Below are 19118 nucleotides of genomic sequence, written 5' to 3'. Positions count from 1 at the left end.
TTCTCGTACGCGTCATTTTGAATTCAGACTTCGAAGCAGATTTCTCATTTGTGTGTTGACAATAGGCACAGAAGTAGTAAGTTTTAGTTCTTCAGTTTTTAAGTTTATGGAAATTTTGCACTTTCTCTTTTCAGTAGCCAGAGAGTATTTCTGCAGGGTGCTAGACTGACCTTTCTCGTGGAGGGTCGAGTACTCTCTTTCTGCTTATAGTACAAGAACAACATGAGCATATCAGTAGTTCACAAAGTGTATTTGTGAGGTGTAGCACCGAGAATAATAATTCCACGCTTCAGGGACCCGCATATCTGTATGCTGTATACAGGGCTGCGGAACAACTCTAAACTCACGCCTGTCCGTGTTTTCTGAAATAGCTTTCCTTTGTGCTTAAGTCCCTTTTTCAAAATCTGTTCCCTGGGGTCACCCAGTCTTTTGTGCTTTATTTTCTTGATACACATACCATTGCCCGTCATTGAACTTGCTTCTTGAATCATGTTCTTGGTTCGGCAAAGAACTAATTCACATCAGCTAATTCTGTCCCTGATCATTAATGCACGTGAGACTTTTATTCTGTTAACTTAGGCAGTAGATGTCCACCATCTCTGAAAACCAACTTCATTCTTGTAGGATGTCTGTATATGCATTGGCAAATTTCAGTTTTCTCTTTTTCCACCTGGCAAGTGTAATGACTTAAGTGGATTTTTTTTTTTTTTCTTTTCCATTTGTGCAAGAGCTAACCTTCAAAAACAGGCCATTGCGTAGGTAACACACATGCCTGGAAATAGGAGGGTCATAGGCAGGTGGCCAGCAGAAAAAGCACGGACTTCTCTCTTGAAGAACAGCTTCCTCATCCCTCAACCTGAGAAACAGGACCAACTCATGAAATTCAACTATGGTTTTTTTCCCTCCAGTTTTTTCTAAATGCTTTCCTCCCCTTTCTCTTCAAACTGGCTACAAATCCCAATTTATCATCATGATGTATGGTATCATTAATCCTCCCTGAAAGCAAGATGCAGAACGCTGCAGTGTTGGCACTGAGCAAGCTTCTGCGGCGGGACTGTCTTGATGCCCTTTTGAGTCTCGCTTATTCTAGCTGAATGAAACTGGACTCAAGGTAAGTTCAGCTATCATGCTGTTTGCAGCAGCAAGTGACCTATTATACCGGTCCCTTTTCTCCCTCCCTTCCTCTCCCCTTTGCTAACACACTAGAACTACCAAACGAGCAAGACGGGGCTGCTAGTTGATGCTCTAGCAGTAAGCTATTAGGAACAGAGGTCCCTGCAGGGGTAGAATGACCTCTTTTATAAGCAAGGACAAGGGTTTGCTTTGTGCGAGAGAGAAACCTCTTATGCTCTCGTCGGTATTTAATGATCAGTTGGCCCTATCTGCTGCACGCTTTTTATTGGGAACTCTCTGTTTCTAACTTTTTTTTTTTTATTATTAATACCATAGAAAGAAGGAATAGTTTTAACGAAACCTTTATTAATGTCACAAGCTTTCTTATTCCTTATTTCAAAATATTCCTCATATCAAAATACTTTGCTTATCAATATAGTCACAGAAGTGAGCGGAAGAAACAATATTTGATATAAATTGTAAAATTGCTAAACCCTGCAACAGTCCCAGGTGGTAAACTTCCTCTAAAGGCCTTAATGGGGAAGCATTTGCTGCAAAAGGAGCAGTTCTGGTTTTGAGACTTGTATGCCATGAATTTAGATAAAGAAGCAAATTCAGTGGACCCATGTTCTAAACAGTTTGATTAGTTTCGTCTTTCAGATGCATAACTTTTCAAAAGGAAAACCTTGAATAAATCCGTTTGTAGCTTCCACTTTCATAACCACAGATGATAAAATGGAAAGCCACCGTTAGTCATATGGCTATTTGATTCTTCTATCAGACTTCACATCTAAATAGAAAGCGAATGGTGGAGTATCCTTACGTTAAATTAGCTCGATGTTACTAGAGAGTCAATAGGTAGCTGGGCCAGAACTCTTCATTTCAGTGTGTGGTTGTTTTGGCAAAATCTCCAGAGTAACCCTAAAAATAATGTGAAAGGTGATAGTAGAAGTGTGTGCTTGTGTTTTGTTGGAGTTTTTGTTTTTTAGTTTTGTGCAAAACCAGAATGTTTTGTTATTGTAACTTAAAAGTGATTAAGAGAAGTTATTATTGAGCAGTCCTAATGCTTGTTATTTTTTTTACTGTGGTCCAGCTCTGATTTGACTTTGTAAGGTACATAAAATAACACAAGAAATATGAATGCACTCTGAGGGGAAAAAGTATAAAATGTAAAATTTTTAAAATATATTAACACATTTTCGTTGAAATAGAATCAAGCTGTTTCTTGAGCTCTTTTGCATTGAGCTTCATAAGCTGTTCCCTGAGCTCTTTTGCATCGAAGTTCATTTAAGCTCTGATTACAACTTATTGTATAAGTAAGTGAGATAGTAGGTTTTACTTTATTGGAAAGATAATTTAATCTAGCCAAAATTCAAGCGATGTTTCATACTTTTGAAAAAGCAATTGCCAGAAGAGATAAGGGGGTCCAAGGCACGGTTAATTTTTCTGTTTTGGAGTTTGCAAATATAGCCCAAACTTTTTTTCCATTAGTTTGCAGATCAGGAATTTGTTGTAAGTACCTACTGGTCTAACTCTAACCACCTAAGTCTAACCAGTCTAACTGGGTCTAAGTAAGACCCACTAAGTTTGTGGTAAACGATCCTTTAAATCAAGTTCCTGTTATGGCTTTATATAGTTTGAGAATTTCATACCGTGAATATACAAGAATGTATAGCATGTATATAAATACATGAGAACTTAATCATCTGCGTGTGCAAACATTTACTTAAAGTAAGCGTTTTGGCAAGGAGAAAGAAAAAATAACCCTGAATTTTGTTACTAAGTGTAGTAGACAACACTGCCAAACAGAATCTTCCAAAGTGATATTGTTGAGTGTTCTGTTTTTAAAATAATACATTATCCTACGTAGGTGGAATGATCTGAGTCAGTGTAACTCGCTCTGTATGTCACATCGTATTAGTTCCCAGACACGTTTGATCTCAAAAATATGTAGACCATAAAAGTTAGTGTGTTCATTTCCTAAGCACTCTAATGTAGGTGACATCCTGTGGGTAGTAGAAACCACAACTGCTTTAAGGACTTGTACCGAACTAAGCACTTGCAAAACATAGCTGTAGTTTTTGGAACTGCAGACCGCCATCCAGAAGTAATAGAAATAATCCTGCAATGAGCAGCATCCAAGTGTGCTGAGAGTGCTGGCTGATGTCATTATGAGGCTGGTCTCTCTCGTCTTTCAAGGGGCATGACAATCAGGGGAGATTCTTGATGACTGGGAAAAGGGAACTATCACCCTGCCCTTCAGGAAGGGCAAGAAGAGGGGGTTTAGGGAACTGCAGGGCAGCCGAACCTCACTCTCCATGGGGCAAGCCCTCCTGGAAGCCACTTCTAGGCACGTGAAGGACAAGAGGGTTTGTGGGAGCAGCTAGCATAGATTTACCAGCGGCAAAACACGTGAGTGGCCCAAGTGATGTTTCTGACAGGATGTCTGCCTTTGTGGAGGAGAGGAAAGCCATGGAGTTTTGGTGGGTTGGGGTGGGTTGGTTTGGGGTTTTTTGGGGGGTGGAGTGGAGAGAGTTGTTTGGGTGGATTTTTTTTTTTTGTTTTCGGGGTTTGGGGTGGAGGGGTTTTTTTTTGTTTTGGGGTTTTCTGTTTATTTTTCATTTTTTTGATTTGGTTTTGGGGTTTTCTTGTTTTATTTATTTTACCTTGGATTTAGCTAGGTCTTCAGCATAGTCTCCCATAATATTCTTAGACTGGGGAGATATGGACTGGGTAAGTGGATGGTAAAGTGGCTGAGAGAATTGGCTGGGCCGCCAGGCTCACAGGGTGCTGATCTATGGTATAAAGTGTAGCTGGCCGTTACTAATGGTGTTTGGCAGGGACTGAATACTGCGACCAGTATTTCATGTCTTTACTAACAACATGGACAGCGAGGTAGAGTGCATTTTGAGCAATCTGGGAGATGATACCAAATTGGGGGAATAGTCGACTGGTTGGAGGGTGGGGCTAATATTGCAAGGGACCTCAGCCGTCTGGAGACATGGACTGCCAGTAACTTCATGAAGTTCAACAAAGGCAAGTAAAATATCCTGAATCCCAGACAAAATAACACCGTGCTGCGGTACGGATGTGAAGAGCTGACCGGCTGGCTGGAAAGCAGCTTTGCGGACTTTGGAGTTCCCCTGGGCAAGCTGATGAAGGTGAGTCAGCAGCGGAACCCCTCCGCAGCTATCGGCTGTGTGCTAGACACCGGTATCAGCTGCGGGCCCAGGGGAGTGACTAGTGCCTTGCTTGTCTTTGGCAGTTACGAGACCTCATAGAGAGAGTGCTCTGTCCAATTTTGGGCACCCCAGGACAAGGCTTACGGATGTACTGGAGCAATTCAGCGGAGGGCCACTGAAATGATTAGGATGATGGAGCACCTGGCATAAGAGAAACGGGTTTGTTGAGGTTTTGAAGAGAAAACTAGGAGGAGATCTTATTGCTGTCTACAACCGTCTAATGGGAGGGTATAGGGAAGACAGAGCTGGACTGTCTTGTAGTCAGATGGGTCTTGGCGAAATAGGATGAGAGCAAGCAGGACAAGTTGGAACACGGGAAATTGCAATTAGTTGCAAGGAAAAATACTTTACCCTGAGGGTGGTCAAATATTAGAACGGATTACCCAAAGTGGCTGTGGTATTTCTGTCCTTGGAAATATTCAAAACACAGCAGCACAACGGCCTGAGCAATCTTGTCTAATTGGACCCAATTTGAGCAAGAGATTGGATTAGATGGCCTCCAGAGAGCCCTTGCAACCTAAGCTATCCTGTGATGCCCCAAAAAGAAATTTTCACCGTGTGTACAGAATTGTCTTTACCTTTTGGCTTTCCTGATGACCACATAAAATGGAATTTGTTTAGGCTTTTAAATTAAATCGCTGTGTGTAGCAGGTCTTTATGTAATACTCGTCAACACTTCAAAGCAATTTATGCTATTAAAGAGATATTTAAAAAACTATTGATTAGGAGTCTAACAGTGAAAATTCAGAGAAACATTTTTCTGGTCCTCGTTTTGAAGTGCACTAATGCTGAACAGATTTTTCTGGCCACTCAACCAGCCATTGCTTCTTCCTGTGTTGTGAAGGGTTGGTTAAGCCAGTCATCCTTTTGCTAGGCTTTCTCTTTTAACGGGAGTTTTGGGGGTCTAGTACTTTCTCCAAGTGTTGCATTCCAGTAGGTCAGCCAACTTTCTTGATGCCATTCAGACCTTGTTCTGCTATTCATGGCAAGCATTAAGCAAACAGGAGTGGACAATCATCTTTCACTTCCTTAAGACTGTCCAGAAGGATAAAAAAAAATAGATCTTTTGAAAAGAGGAAATATGTTTGGGCATAATAAAGATCCTCTAGAATGTCAGGCTATGAGACATTTATGTAGAGCTTTGTCCCTCAAAGTAAAAATGAGACTGTGATGGGACCCATTTGTCTGTGGTATATCGTGAGCAGAGATGTAGTATATCATCAGCAGAGCTGCAGTACTGCATTCGTCTGAATGATACTTTGCTGAATCGTAAGCTGACCCTCGCTTTCCAAAGTACAGAAGAAAACATTGATCCTTTAGATGAAGCCTGACAGCTGGCCTCTTTCACCAGCTCTGTACCTAGACCTCTCTTTTATCTTCAGTCTACTTCTTTCATCATCTGCTTGCCAGATAGCCCGCAGGTTCGAACGCTCACTGTTAGGTGTGAGTTACTTTTTGAGTCCGGGATAGGGTGCGTTTGTACAGGACTGTGCGTACCTCTCCTCTAGAGGCCTTTTGTATATACAGATCAAATAGGGATTTCTTGGTGAACTGGAAACTGATCCTTCCAAACCTCCATTAGCACCAGTGAGTTGCTCCCAGTTTGATTTACTCTTTCAGGAAGTCCCTGCAATGGGATCTTTCAGTGGTGATCTGTGTGGTTGAACTGCCTGTTTAAGAGGAGGTCTGGGCTCTTACGTGGTGAATCAACACTTGCAGAGTACTTCAGAAGTAGAGGGGGAATTTGATTCCTCCAAATCTCAGTTCCTGTTTAAACTTGCCTCATACTCGGGTTGATGCAGCGATATGGTATGTACACAGATGTCTTCACAGTTTCTTAGTTAAGGCACTGATTCAGCAAAGTAATCTAGCACATGCACTGCATCAAGTATGTAAATAGTGCCTGTAAAATCCGTGCTGAATAACTAAGGGGAAACTCAAATAATTGAAGAGGAAATAAATTTACGTAGGGTAAGCTCATTCTGAACAATGAGCACGTTTAAAGTGAATTTGATTTTTCCAAGCCTTTCTCTCTGCCTTTGGCTACGATTTTTTTGTTTTAATTCTACGGGTGTGACGGGGAATGGCAGGGTCAGATTGATTGTCCTCAAGTCTGCAGGCAATTTTTGACAAACATTGAAGTCAGACCTCCCCTTGGCAGATGGTCTTTCAGGTTTCTGTGGTGCAGTGGGAGAGGTATTGCTGTGGTCTGTACAGCACTGCAGGCTGCTGTAAGAATTCACCGCTGGAGAAGGAATAGCGAGGAGGTCAGGCAGTTATTGATAAGCGTATGTGGGCTATGGAGAAGGTCAGCGTTGGGGGTCTCCCACCGAGGCAGCCTGCGGAGAATTGTGCTGCTGGAGAAGCCACTCCTGTTCACGTTAGAAAATCTTCCAGGAAAGAGAAGAACGAGAAGAAGGGAAGGAGAGGAAAAAAATGAGGGGATTTTGTGATTGAATTTAATTTGTACAAAGTACAGCAGGTTAACAAATAGAATTTCAGTGGGATTAGTGTCTGATATTTTGACATCTTCAGATGTTTTTGTAGATTGAAGTAAATTAATTTTTCAGATGGAGTAGATTTCCCTTCAATTTAAAAGATGGGTGCTACCGCTGAAAACAGTGTTTACAATAGTGGCATGAAAACAAAGCGAAATAAAAAATGCTAGAAATATTTTTATTAAAGAAATGAATCATTTCAAGTGGTCTCTAAAACAGAAATGCATATACCTCGTAAAAGTGACAACTCTAGGATTTCTTGTCGTCTTTACGACAAAGATTGTTTGGACTACCCCACAAAAATGAAGTTAAAACCCGTGTCAGCTGATCTGCAATGAGTATTCTTTATATTGAGACGTTGGAGAAGGAGTGGGCTCCTTCGTTTACTTGGACCTTTTTCTTTTTCCAACATTTTTCATTCTCAGTCATCTCCAATTACAGCAGAGCCGAGATCAGAAGCCAGCTGTTGAGGTTACTCTTTTGTGCTGGGTAGTGATGGCAGAGTGAGAAATAAACTACGAGCTGTGACCAAAGGCAGACTTGTAATTACTTGAATATAACGATAATTGGCCTTAATACTGTAACAAATGCTCTGAGTTTACACATCCAGACTGCAGTTTGGATCAATTTTCTCGTTTACAAAATCAGCTTGCTTTTATTAGCACCAAAATTACCCAGTAACAGAATGGTGAATGATCTAGTGAGGTTCACTGCAAAAGAAAGGAAAAAACCCCTGTACATGATTAAACAGTGGATTCACGTAGGTTCCTACACAGGGCTGGAGTTTGGAGGGCAAGGGGCTTGAGTGAAAATAGGAAGCGTTGCTTCACTTTATTAATACCGTTTGGGAGGTCTGGTGCTTTCTCCTCTTACCCAGTGTAAGTTTAGACTCCGAAACTCAGGATGCAAAGGGCAAGAATAAACAGCCTGACAACAGTTGACATCAAACCTCTATCACACGCAGTTGTGTACAAAGTTGATTTACTGTGCTTGTGAATAGTTAGCACTCACAGCAGCTTTCAGTATTTGAAGATGCATTTTGTCTGCCTGAAACTGGGACATGAACTTTCTGCTAAAATACAGGTGTCCCTCCCTGTCCCCCCCCATATTAAGACTACATCCTTGGCTCTCTCAGCATGAATTATTCCTCTTGCTTGTTGTTCAACACCCTGATCGGAGAGCAGATGAGACAGTTATTCCTGTTGTTGCTGATTTACTATTACAGCTTCATCCTTTTCATGTGATTCAATTTGAAGTTTCAGCCCACCGGGAGCTAATGGTCCCCACCTATGCAGCTTTAAAAGCTCACTGGTGTTTTCCACAGGAATGTTATTTCCATTCCTAGTCAGTGATTTATTTTTTTTCCTCAATGTTCATCTGGTAACTGTGAGGCAGTATTCCATTAACCGTTTTCATGAAAAAAAAAAAACACCACCAAAAAAACCCACCCAAAAACCAAACCAACCCCATGCAACTATTTAGATTGAAAGCTTAAAAATGAGAATTACTCTGTTTCAGTAGAAACTCAGCAAGTAAATTACTCTGGCTTGCAGTGTTCTAATGGCTCTTGGAGACTGATACAAAAAACCCAACAGGACACCAGCCATCATTTAGATCCTTTATGTTTCTCTTGTTTTTAAAATGTAACATACGTAATTCACTTCCTTTTTCCGTATTTCAGGAAGATGTAGGGCAGGCGGCAAACCTTAGAATATGTTTCATAGTGTGGTACTACTGCCTGTGGTGAGATGAATTCAGAAAACACGAGCAACCGCGGTGGAATCCAAGGTGTGATTGTACACCGCTAGCTAATTCTGCATACCTCATCGGGCACGGGGGGCTTGGTTTGCGTGTGACTACGAAGTCGTGACGCAGGCTGCTTAACCGAAGAGCAGTACTTCGGGAATACTTTCAACCAAGCTTCTTAAAAGAACAGAATTGTACATCTCTCTCGCTAAGTTATTCTTGAAGCGAAACTTAAGAAGTGATGAGTTTCTTGGTTTACCTTTAATTTTTAAGTATTCTTAGTTCTAAATAATAAATGACCTTGGAAACCTTTCTGAACAAACAGAATTAACTTTGGTGCTCAGCATAGCCTGTTGTCTGCCTTTATTGTTACAGCATGAGTTTGAGTGGCAGTCTTGAGTTTACATTTCTGTAAAATTTCTAGTTTTCTATTTTTGTTACTTTTTGTGTGATTAAAGTCTGCGTGCATGTTTGTTTTCCTCATCTTAAGTATATATATTTGTAATAGAAGAATTTACATTTTGTGATTCAATCTCTGCTGGTCCAAAGAGAGCTTTGATGAGTTATGCACCTTCTAGTGTTCGGATGTTTTATTTACTGGTTCATCATCAGTATTGGAAATTCAGCTCTTCACGGAGTTAGTGGTATCTTATCTCACTGGGAATCCCAGGAGTCTTCCTCCCAGCCACCCTGTTTTCGATGGCTTATTTCTTGCTTTGGGTGGTGAGGAAGGGGGCGAGGGATGGCATTGCAGAAAGAGTGGAGGGTGGGCAGGCCGATAGAAGTGGCTGCGTGAAACCTCATTGCTTTCAACTGTTGTTGAAGGGTGGTGCAATCTTTCCCGTCTTTGAGCCGGAGGATATTATTACCAAATGTCAGTGTCCAAGATCACTACTCTTTACGATGCAAATCAAATATACTACTTCCTAAGGCCCTGATTGATGGAAAATAAAGTATTAGCTGCCAGGAAACGGGTTTTCCAACACTGTCGCTCAGTCATGCAGTGGTCACTAACCTTTTCAATACAACCTTAATATTGCATTGCTGATTGTATCATTTAAAGAATACAAGTTTTTAATAGTTATTCCACTGTGCTTTAGACCTGTTTTTGCTTATTGGAAGCTTACCAGTTAATAACTACTAGTAACAACCATTAAGGCAAACTCTTTGCTTGGGTAACGTCGCTTGTGGTGTTTGATGAATTAGGCTCAAAAAATAGAGCAGAGTACTAGACTTGACTGACTTGCTGTAGAGGCAGTACAGAATTAGTCATTGGCTGTGAACGTTAATCACTCCACAGCAATGATAATTTACAGCATTGTTGTAGCACTCTTGTGCTCATAAAATGAACTTAATAACCCACTGCTACCCATGGGATAAGCCTTCCTCCTCCTTCCCTCCCCCTTGCAGTTGAATACCCAGTCTGTCTGCATAATAGCCTTGTGAAATACTGCATTAAAAAGAGTGAGCAGCTGTATGATAAAATAAACAGCTCTCAACCAGATTTGTTAATTATCTCTTTCTTTTATTCACAGAGGGTGTTTGTGAGATATGGCTGACCAGTGAAGACACAGGCGCTTATGGCAGAGACATTGGCACAGACCTCCCTACGCTTCTGTGGAAGCTGGTTGAAGCTATTCCGGAGGGAGCTATGCTGAGGCTTGGCATGACAAACCCTCCCTATATTTTAGAGCATCTGGAGGTAAGGAAGAAAAGAGAATCATTTATATGCTGGCATAGACGTTCATTGAGTGAGTCAGCGTGGAACCTTGCGTATAGTGCGTTTCATTTTAAGCGGTAGCTTAAAAAAAATTACGGACTTCAAGTAAATTTATAGAATTAGACTAACAGCGTTAAGCCATTTGCCTGACACAGCAAGTTATCGAGATAATAAGATACTCAAATCATTTTGGAATGATCGTATTACTGAGGTCTCTGACCCGTGGAGCTTTATTATAGCGATGTTGCATTTGTGTGTATGTCTAGTGTTTTCAAGAATTAAAGGAAATGTCATTAGCTGGCCATGGACTATGGGATTGAATTTGTCTTCCTGCTACACCTCAGACAAATATTTCCAGAAACACTATATGCTGGTCTCACTCAACAACGTATTCATTTTCCTATGTCAAATGCTATTCTGAGAGTGTGTAGACTTCCATGATAAGAAATGGAAATTCTAAGTGTATATCGGTGTTAAAAAAAAAAAAGTAAGAAAGTAGTTCAATGAGATTAGAAGCAACAAAGGGTACGACAGTGTGAATTTGAAAGAATATCGTATGTATGCAGAACAGGAAGTGAGAGTTGTGTCTCAAAGATGGGTTGGTTTGGTTGGATTCTGTCAGCAAATGAATTTACTGGAATTCATAGGAACTGTTTATAACAAGAACCTAACTTTAAAGAGGAGGAAAAAGCAGGGAAGGATATAGTGTATTTTGTAACCATGTGCATCAGCAATATCCAGATAAACAGCTGGTGCCCATGCCGCTTTCCCAAAGATACTATAGAATTGATAGTTGGGCTTATGTTTTCTTAAGATGTCAAGGACAGTATTTTCTCACCAGAGTGCCATAACTGCACCTTTCCCTGGTGAAGCCCATGGGCTGAGGAATCTCATGTTGATAGGAATAAGCAGTTTCTCACTTCACCAAGTACAAGCTGCAGAAAATTGCAAGAAATTTCTCAGGCTGTTGTTTTATTCTTTGGTTTAACATACGCTTCACTAAGACAGAGTCTTAACAACTCACTGAATAGAAATCTTTAGGAAGTGGATTGGTTGTGTTTTGTAGAGCTTTGCATTCTGTCTCGAGCTCTCATATCTGTCACAAGTTTTTCCTCTTCTTTTATTTTAACGTTTTTTCAGCATCTTGCACAAAAGCAAATCAAGTTTTTAGCAGTTTTCACAGTTAGGGTCTTTGCTTTCATTTTTAACTCACGTTATTAAAAGGGTTTTGGCATTGACTGCCGCTTTCATCACTGCTGCTCATCTTAGGAGTATTCTCGGAAGCTTTTTTTTTTACAAAAAAAAAAAAACCCACCCAACAGTCAGTTGCTGGAAATAAGAAACTGCTCTGCCCACAGCTAAGGGGCACTGTAGTAATCTTAACTCGTTATAATCTGAGCGAGGTGGTTTGGTTTGTGCTCTCCAATCTTCCTGTTTCTAGATTTTCTAGAAAGTGCCGTAGGTAGGGCTCTCTTTGACCTGACTCATATTCAGGAAAATACTCTAATCTCTTTGAAAATGGATCTTTAAGTTTGATGGCAGAGCGAGAGGAATTCATGAGAGCCTGTTGAAAATGCGTATCTTGAACGTTGCCGTGCAGAGCGTGTGTCACGTGTGCACCAGCCTTTTCGTACGCTACCAACATCTGCTGTAGCTTGTCCTTTTCAGTGCCTCCTACCTTTTCCAGTTTATATGGTGCTTTTTAAAGATTATTTAATCGCATTTCCGTGTTTCGTGTATGACCAAGAATTTCTGAGCTTGTAATTTGGTGCAATAATTCCGATGATTTCTCCAACTTTTTACATTCTGCATTTTTGTCTAGTCCCCTCTTCCAAGCTTACTGGACTTTGTATCTGAAAGATCACTAGGGAACGTTGGCAGTCTCCTGTATACATTTTCACGAGACAAAATAAACTTTTTAGGGGGAATGTGCTCTTAACTTTCTGGTTGAGGGAAGGGTAAAACTGTGATTTGTTTAAAAAACAAAATAAATGAAATGAGAAGTTGACTAACCGTCATGTCAGTTGATGAGGATAAAATGCAGATGTAGTTCTGTTATCTCCTAAGAAAGGTATGAAGCTGTGTTATTGGTTGCAAACATCTTTCATTAATTGTTTTAAAAGGTGCTGCATTTTATTAATTGATTTTGTTACAAGTCATGTGGCTGACTAGGATGATGTTTGGCTTTCTGTGAAAAAATTTTACATGGGAAAATGTACTAATCGTGTGTCACTTTTTATATCTAATGAAAAGGAAAAAGTTGTTCCAATAGTGTATCTTTGCTGAAAATTTCTGATTTTTAAAAATCGCACACAACCCTACTTATGGAACTGCTAGGAGAGGGTTTCTTTCACTTTAGTAATGAACACATGTCTGGTAAGTGGCATAGAGCAACAGCAGTCATGTAAAAGCATAAATTAATTTTAAGATCTGGACAGAGCTTCCCTAGAGAATCAGCCTAAAAGCAATGATTTCGATAAAGCAATGATTTTGATTCATTTACGGTTTTTGCCATATTTATTGGAGCTTACCTGCAGTTGAAGGCTTGGCCAGTTTTATGTCTGTCTTATTCTTGTAACCTCCAAAGCTAATAACAGAGTTTATATAAATACATTTGTTTTCTCCAGGAGCACTTGGTTGTAAGTTAAATGTTTTAAAAATACCAGTTTTCCATTATGCACATTTTTTAAGTGCTGATTTGTAGTATTGCACGAACTTCTCTATCATTAGAACTGGTTTTGTACTTAAATATGAGTTTTTAAAACATTTCACAAATACCTGTTTTCCTTCAAATAGCCATGTATTTTAATCTCTGATCATCCAAAGCATCAGATCACTGGCTTGATTGTGTGCTTGGAATTTGCAGGTTTCTTTTGCTCTTTTCTGGAGTTTCTGTACCTTTCAATTGTCAGAATGGGAGGAGGTTGAAAAAAAAAAAAAGGACAGCGATGTGCAGATTAATACCGTGAGTTGTAGATGGCGCAGCTGCAGTAGAAGCAAAGAATTCTTCAGACCGCAAGGACAATGCCAATGTCCTCAATGAATGAGGAAAAAATGGCACCTATAGATAATATGACCGAATAAAGGACTAAAAATTTAAAAATGTGTCACTTTGTATACAGTTGAAGCCTACGTTGCACGTTCTGTTCTAGCAGCGTGTGGAGTCATCCGCACCGGGGAGTTATCTTGAGTATCGGTTTTGCTCCCCTGGCCCCACACCTCAGTCCTTTGACATGTGCCCAGTTTACGTTGTTTGTGTGCTCAGGTGGGTCTTGAGGATGTAGCTAGACATGAGGTACTTCAGTTATATACTCATTCGGTGGTTCTCAGCAAAATAGATTGTATCCACCGACTAAAATAATAACGGCTTTTTCGTACTACATGTATTTTCTGTATATAGAAAAGCTTTCTCCTTCATTAAAAGATACTTAGCCCACTTTTTGATAAGCTGCTTGGTAAACTGCTTATAAACTGAAATTTATTTGCAAGAGCCAAAAAGTGATTACAGGTTCTTATTTTTTTCCTCAAAAAAAAAAAAAAATTCATAAACATAGTCTTGAGATATTGTCTGCTTAGAAAGTGTAGAGCGGATGGGATTATGGCCAGAGATCTGTTCAAGCTGTCGGCAACGTTGCCTTTGTACTGCGCGCCCAGGTCTGTGGCTGGGCTTTGGCCCCGCGAGGCTTTTGACTCATTAATGTAGTGCCCACGCTCACAAGTTCCCTGGAAATAAAAACGGAGGAACGGAAAATGCCACTCATCTCGGGAGGGTTTCATCTGCCTCTGTATCTGGGAATCGGTCTCGCGGAATCCACTAAGAAGTGCCAGCCACGAGCTTTGCTGTTGGGCTGGCGCTGGAGGCTGGCACAAGGGGAGGAAGAGGAGGAGGAGAGCTTCCCTTGGGTGAGGAGGGGCAGGACTAGAGCAGAGGAGTGGGCGAAGGAAAGCTGCGGGTGCTTCTAGCTGGCCCTGAGGCTATCGTGCTGGGAGGCTTGGTGGAGTTGTGGGCCTGGGTCGGCGGTTGTTCCCACTCAGGTTTGTTGTAGCTAGGGAGTCAGTTTAAGTTTTCGCATGATTTAAAATACCGAGCGTACCCCGTGCCTTCGGATACTAGTCAGGTAAATGCTGTTCTGTCCTTAACGATGTCTGTCATTTCAGGGGAGGCTGTTAATCTCATGAAAATCTTCATTATACATGTGTGGTACAGCCTGACAGTGTAGTACTTTGGGGTTTTTATTCAGTGAATATGGTGGTAATAGTGCCTTATATACTTACAGATGCATGTAGCATGAACAGGTTTTGGATGAGAAGTAACCATATGTTTTCAAATTATAAATTCTGCATTCAGTTGGGCCTGCTCCTGTGTAAAGAAGGAATTATTTGGAACCATGCAGCATTTTATAGTCATGCAAAATATTAAACACTTTTTGATATGCTGCACACTGAGCTAAGTCATTAGAAAAAGAGCCTTTATCACAGTTATTCAGGGTATAATCTAAAATACTAAATATTTTTATCTGTCGTTTTCTTCAGCTGCAGATGATGTCGGCGCTTATGTTAGCGAGTAGTGTGGAGCAATAAGAGCGGATCAGGAAATGGCAGAATTTGGTAGTGAAGCCACTTTATCTACATCACCTGCATTTTGCAGTCTTCACTTAAAAATAAATCTAATCCCCTTAACCAAACTTTCCCCCTACCCATGGTCCAAAGCTCTTCCAAAGGCAGATCGTTGGTTTGAATCCCTCTGTTCCCACCGAGGGCTTGGAGCACGTTCGCTGTGAACCCGGAGTATGGCCACTGCTCTGATGTCCTTGGAAGTGGATTTAGTTTGCCCACCCCAAAGTCACCCTGCAGACTGAACAAACCCCTGGTTGAGAAGGAAGCGTGGGAAATCGCACTTCACAATTTCACGGCTGCTTTCAACCAGCGCGTTAATGTGGACACAGCCAGTGCTAGCATGACTTCGCCTGCGTGAGGTTTGTTGGTGTGGTAGAGAGGGTTGTTTGTGTTTAAAAAAACCGAAGGACCTGAGATCCCGACATCGTTTCTCTTGATCGTGGTACTAAGACAGAGAAAGAAGTTGGAGTTTGCAGTTTAGCTGCAGAAGGCATCCTCAGTTTTCCTCTCAGAGACAATCTGGCCAACCAGTGGAGATAGTACTGCGTTTTCCAAAGTGCTTTCTCACAGTCTTAGCGGTCTGTTTGAATGTATACATCATGCAGCATATAGCTTGCTTATTTGAAGTTTGGTCTCAGACCGAGATTTTGAGATACGTGCCCTTGTCCAGTGTCTGTCCTCTCTTAATAGATCAATGCCACATGGCATTGAGGAAAGCTTGGGATTTTATCTACATGGCAGAAAATTTTAGTAAATAGCCATGAACTTTGGTCAGGGAAAAATGTTTTAGCTCAGAATTCTTTTTATTTTATCAAATGTTAAAGGTGAAGGAAAAGGTTAATATTAGGATTCATTTTATAGTCCTAGCAAAACCTGGAGTGAATGCACCTGTGTACGGTTACCTTGTGTACTCTTACCCATCTGTATTTGCACAGAGCTCCTGTTCGAATTACACAGACCGCCAGATGGCAAAGATGTTATCCTCCTAAAGTAACAACATGTACCAAAAGTGACATAAGGTATACTTCAGAAGTAACCTCCAGGCATTTATTCTGCAATCATATTACGGAGTTATTAGCTAGTGCTCTAGTGAGACAGTGTTTTACATTCACTTGCAGGGACTGATAGGGAGGGAAAAATCCATTAAAATAGTAATAGTAGATAAATGGTGAATGGGAGTTAGTCCACAAAGTCAAAAATGAGGCCAGCTGTATAGTAGGTTGAAATGAATTAATGTTAGCGGCATAGTGTTAGAGACTAATTTTTGCCTTGAATGTATTTCACTTTTCCTTAGCTTTTAACTTCATTTTCTTGTTCAGTATCTGGGGCTCTGTCCAGATCGGAAGGGGATGCAGATCATCCAGACTGAAAGGGCAGGGGCTCGCATCTCAGCCGTAGCTTACCTCCCTTGCAGATTGAACACAAGCTGTACTTCCAGAGTTGTCTGGGGTTTTAGTGGGGCACTTTCCGTGAGTGATGGGACGCTTCCAAATCTGTATAAAGGAGGCAGTTCACACCTGCCATTCCTGTAAGTGCTTAATTTCACATGACTAGATGAGTAGTCGTCTTTGTCACCTGTCAAAATGAGTCTGTCTCAAACCATACCATATGCCATCTGTGGGCTTTATCTCCGTTATTAATTCAGGACATTTGAATGATAGGCCAACCATTGAGATGGAGTCTGCATGGCGGCAGTGTCTTTAAATGCGTAAGGTGTGCCAAGCGTACCACGAGGCGCAGTAGTAGTTCTTTGCTCTTTTGCTTTGATTTTTTTGTGTCAGCTCTGTGTTCATGTTCCTTAACCTCATCGATGCTGATACCCTACAGATAGCTTCCTCAAACGTGCCCTGACACAGCACGTAGATACGTATTACAGTAAAATTACTAATTCACTTTTCTTTTTTCCGTAGGGTTCTTTTCTCCTCTGAGTGCACCAAACGTTTTTGAGCGTTGCGCATAAGCTCAAGTTTTGAATAAGCTAGGGTGTAAGCTGATTTGAAATGCGTTTAAAAAGGGAATAATATGCACACATTCTTCAACGGCAAATAAAAGGGCAGCATGATTTCAGGAATTAAAAGGCCTTTAAGGCATGTATTTGCTTTGTTTCTAGTATTATTTTTGTCATTTTCGTAGACTGCTACATTTGAAAGCGCCAATTAAAATCTGTTGATTTGACCAGAAAAAATGAAAACTGTGGCATACATTTAAATAAATGAATAGCTAAGCCCCTGACCTCTTATTGCTGTGCGTTTTGTAGTGTTTTGTAGTCGGTGGACCATGCAACTTTCCCTTGCTGTAATTACATAGTTGTCTCTATGCAAACTGTGTTTGTCTTGCTAGCAGTAAAATTGAAAGAAATCTCAGATACGAAGGGGAGGAGGAGAAGGGCGGTTACATCTGGGCTTCTGAAAGTGGAAAAAAAAAAAAAGGGGTGGGTGGGAAAGGGATGCTTACTGTTTCCTTTGGTGTTGTGTTAAATGCTTATTTGTCCTATGGAGGCTGTGTGTGCATCTTTGCTTACTCTTTGTATTCCAGCTTTTTAATTTTTTTTTTTTTAATACTAAAATCCTCTGTCTCTCCTGTTCCTCCTCTTAAAGTGTTCTCTGTCTTTGGGGTTTCCAAATACAGCACATTTCCTTGAAAGTACTCCTTAAGACATAGTGTCATGGGAACTTCTTCAGTGGTGAACTCACACCAAAGTGAATGTATATTTGGGTATTACGGGGTTAGGAAAGGGATGAATCTCTGCTGTGCTTTGAGATACATTTTGTCACACCACTTTCTCTAATCTAGAGTTTTAAGATCTCAGACTCAGCAGGTCCTATTGTCCATATATACTTGGTGACATGTTTGCTTCCAGCTGGTGGAATATGATTTGGCTTAATAAATGTCAAAATAAGAACCCATCTTACTCTTCTTGAAAGTTTTATGTTGTATTTGTGAATCTTGGGCATTCTCAAAAACCTTAACAATGTTACTGTATTGGGAATTTGATGAACAGTAAAGGTTTGCTTCCAGATAATGTAGAACGGAGTATTTGTGGTGCCAGGAATGAAGCTCCTGTTCTTTGTAACAGTAGTAGAAAAAATGCTTCGAGAAACACAGAGGAAGGACTGCTTTTATTTATGCAAGATTCAGTTCTCCATCAAGACAGAATATTTTATGCATGCACCTAGTGCTCTGCTGTATTTAATAATCTGTGCATAAAAATCGGTGTTGCAAAAAAGGGTTTACATTAAGCAGCGCGTTGCTTGACCAGTTAAAGCTCTGCTTGATTATGATTTGCTCGTATGAACGTTTCTCTTGCTTGTTTGGTATCACAAGAATGAAGAGTATTTAAATGCACGCTCAATCCTGTGTTGAGTGCCAGGTTGTCTGTCAGTTACTTATCGTCCCGGCAGACCTTTGGAGCTGTGGCTTGCTTTGTTGGTGGATTACTAGCAGAAAATAAAAATCACCGTTAATAGAGTGGTGTGCTCAAAGAATGGGTAGTACATATATGGGAAACTGCATTTTTGCTAAATAAAGTGGGAATTTTAGCCATGTGCTTCAAGGCATTGGCGTAGAAGCTATTGTCAAATACGTAGCTTGCGTAACAAACTGTGCCATCTTCTTTTAATATTTCTGCCTTGATTGAAAAACAAGTAAGATCTCACTTTCCTAGTTATTTATATTATAATAAGTAAAGTTCTACCAGCTACTCCCCATGCTGTTCCGAAAGCTTCTCTTTAGTTTAGATGCATAAACCCTTTTGTTTTCTTTGATAGATGAGCTGTCACATTCACTGTGCTTTGCACCGTCATCTACATAATCTGCAGTAAGACTGCTTGCTTCATTAAGCTTTGGCATTTGTTTAAAAAAAGTTTAATTTTTTTTTGAGATTATTATTCTTTAAAAATGAGAAAAAGGAAATATAATGGGTTCTAGAAACTTTAATAAAACTGAAGAATAATATTGGCTTTGCGTTTCTGTACCATTGTGAATTGAGGAAAAGACATAAGATCTCTTCTACTCAGTCTTTGAATTCAGTTAGTTTAGTTATGTTAAATGTGCAAGAGTTGCTGAAGAATGTCAATTCTATGATATCAATCTTGTCATTATGGTTTTGAATATTTTTATTCTGTTTTGCTCTGAAATCTAGCTGAGCGAATTGGATATCTACAAAAGAAAGTAAGTCATAGC

General features: G+C 40.4%; 1 protein-coding gene across 1 annotated transcript in view; it reads left to right on the top strand.

Annotated features, from left to right (window-relative positions):
- CDKAL1 (CDK5 regulatory subunit associated protein 1 like 1) overlaps nucleotides 1-19118 on the top strand; it is a 440756-nt gene that overhangs the window by 264822 nt on the left and 156816 nt on the right. The window contains exon 10 of the mRNA XM_059815360.1: nucleotides 10135-10301. Within this exon, the coding sequence (XP_059671343.1) occupies nucleotides 10135-10301 (167 nt within the window). The remainder of the gene's footprint in view (nucleotides 1-10134; nucleotides 10302-19118) is intronic.

The sequence above is a fragment of the Gavia stellata genome, chromosome 3 (genome assembly GCF_030936135.1).
Source record: "Gavia stellata isolate bGavSte3 chromosome 3, bGavSte3.hap2, whole genome shotgun sequence".
NCBI classification, from domain to species: domain Eukaryota; kingdom Metazoa; phylum Chordata; class Aves; order Gaviiformes; family Gaviidae; genus Gavia; species Gavia stellata.
The sequence above is the reverse complement of the archived record's forward strand: the minus strand, read 5'-3'. Positions and strand labels throughout refer to the sequence as shown.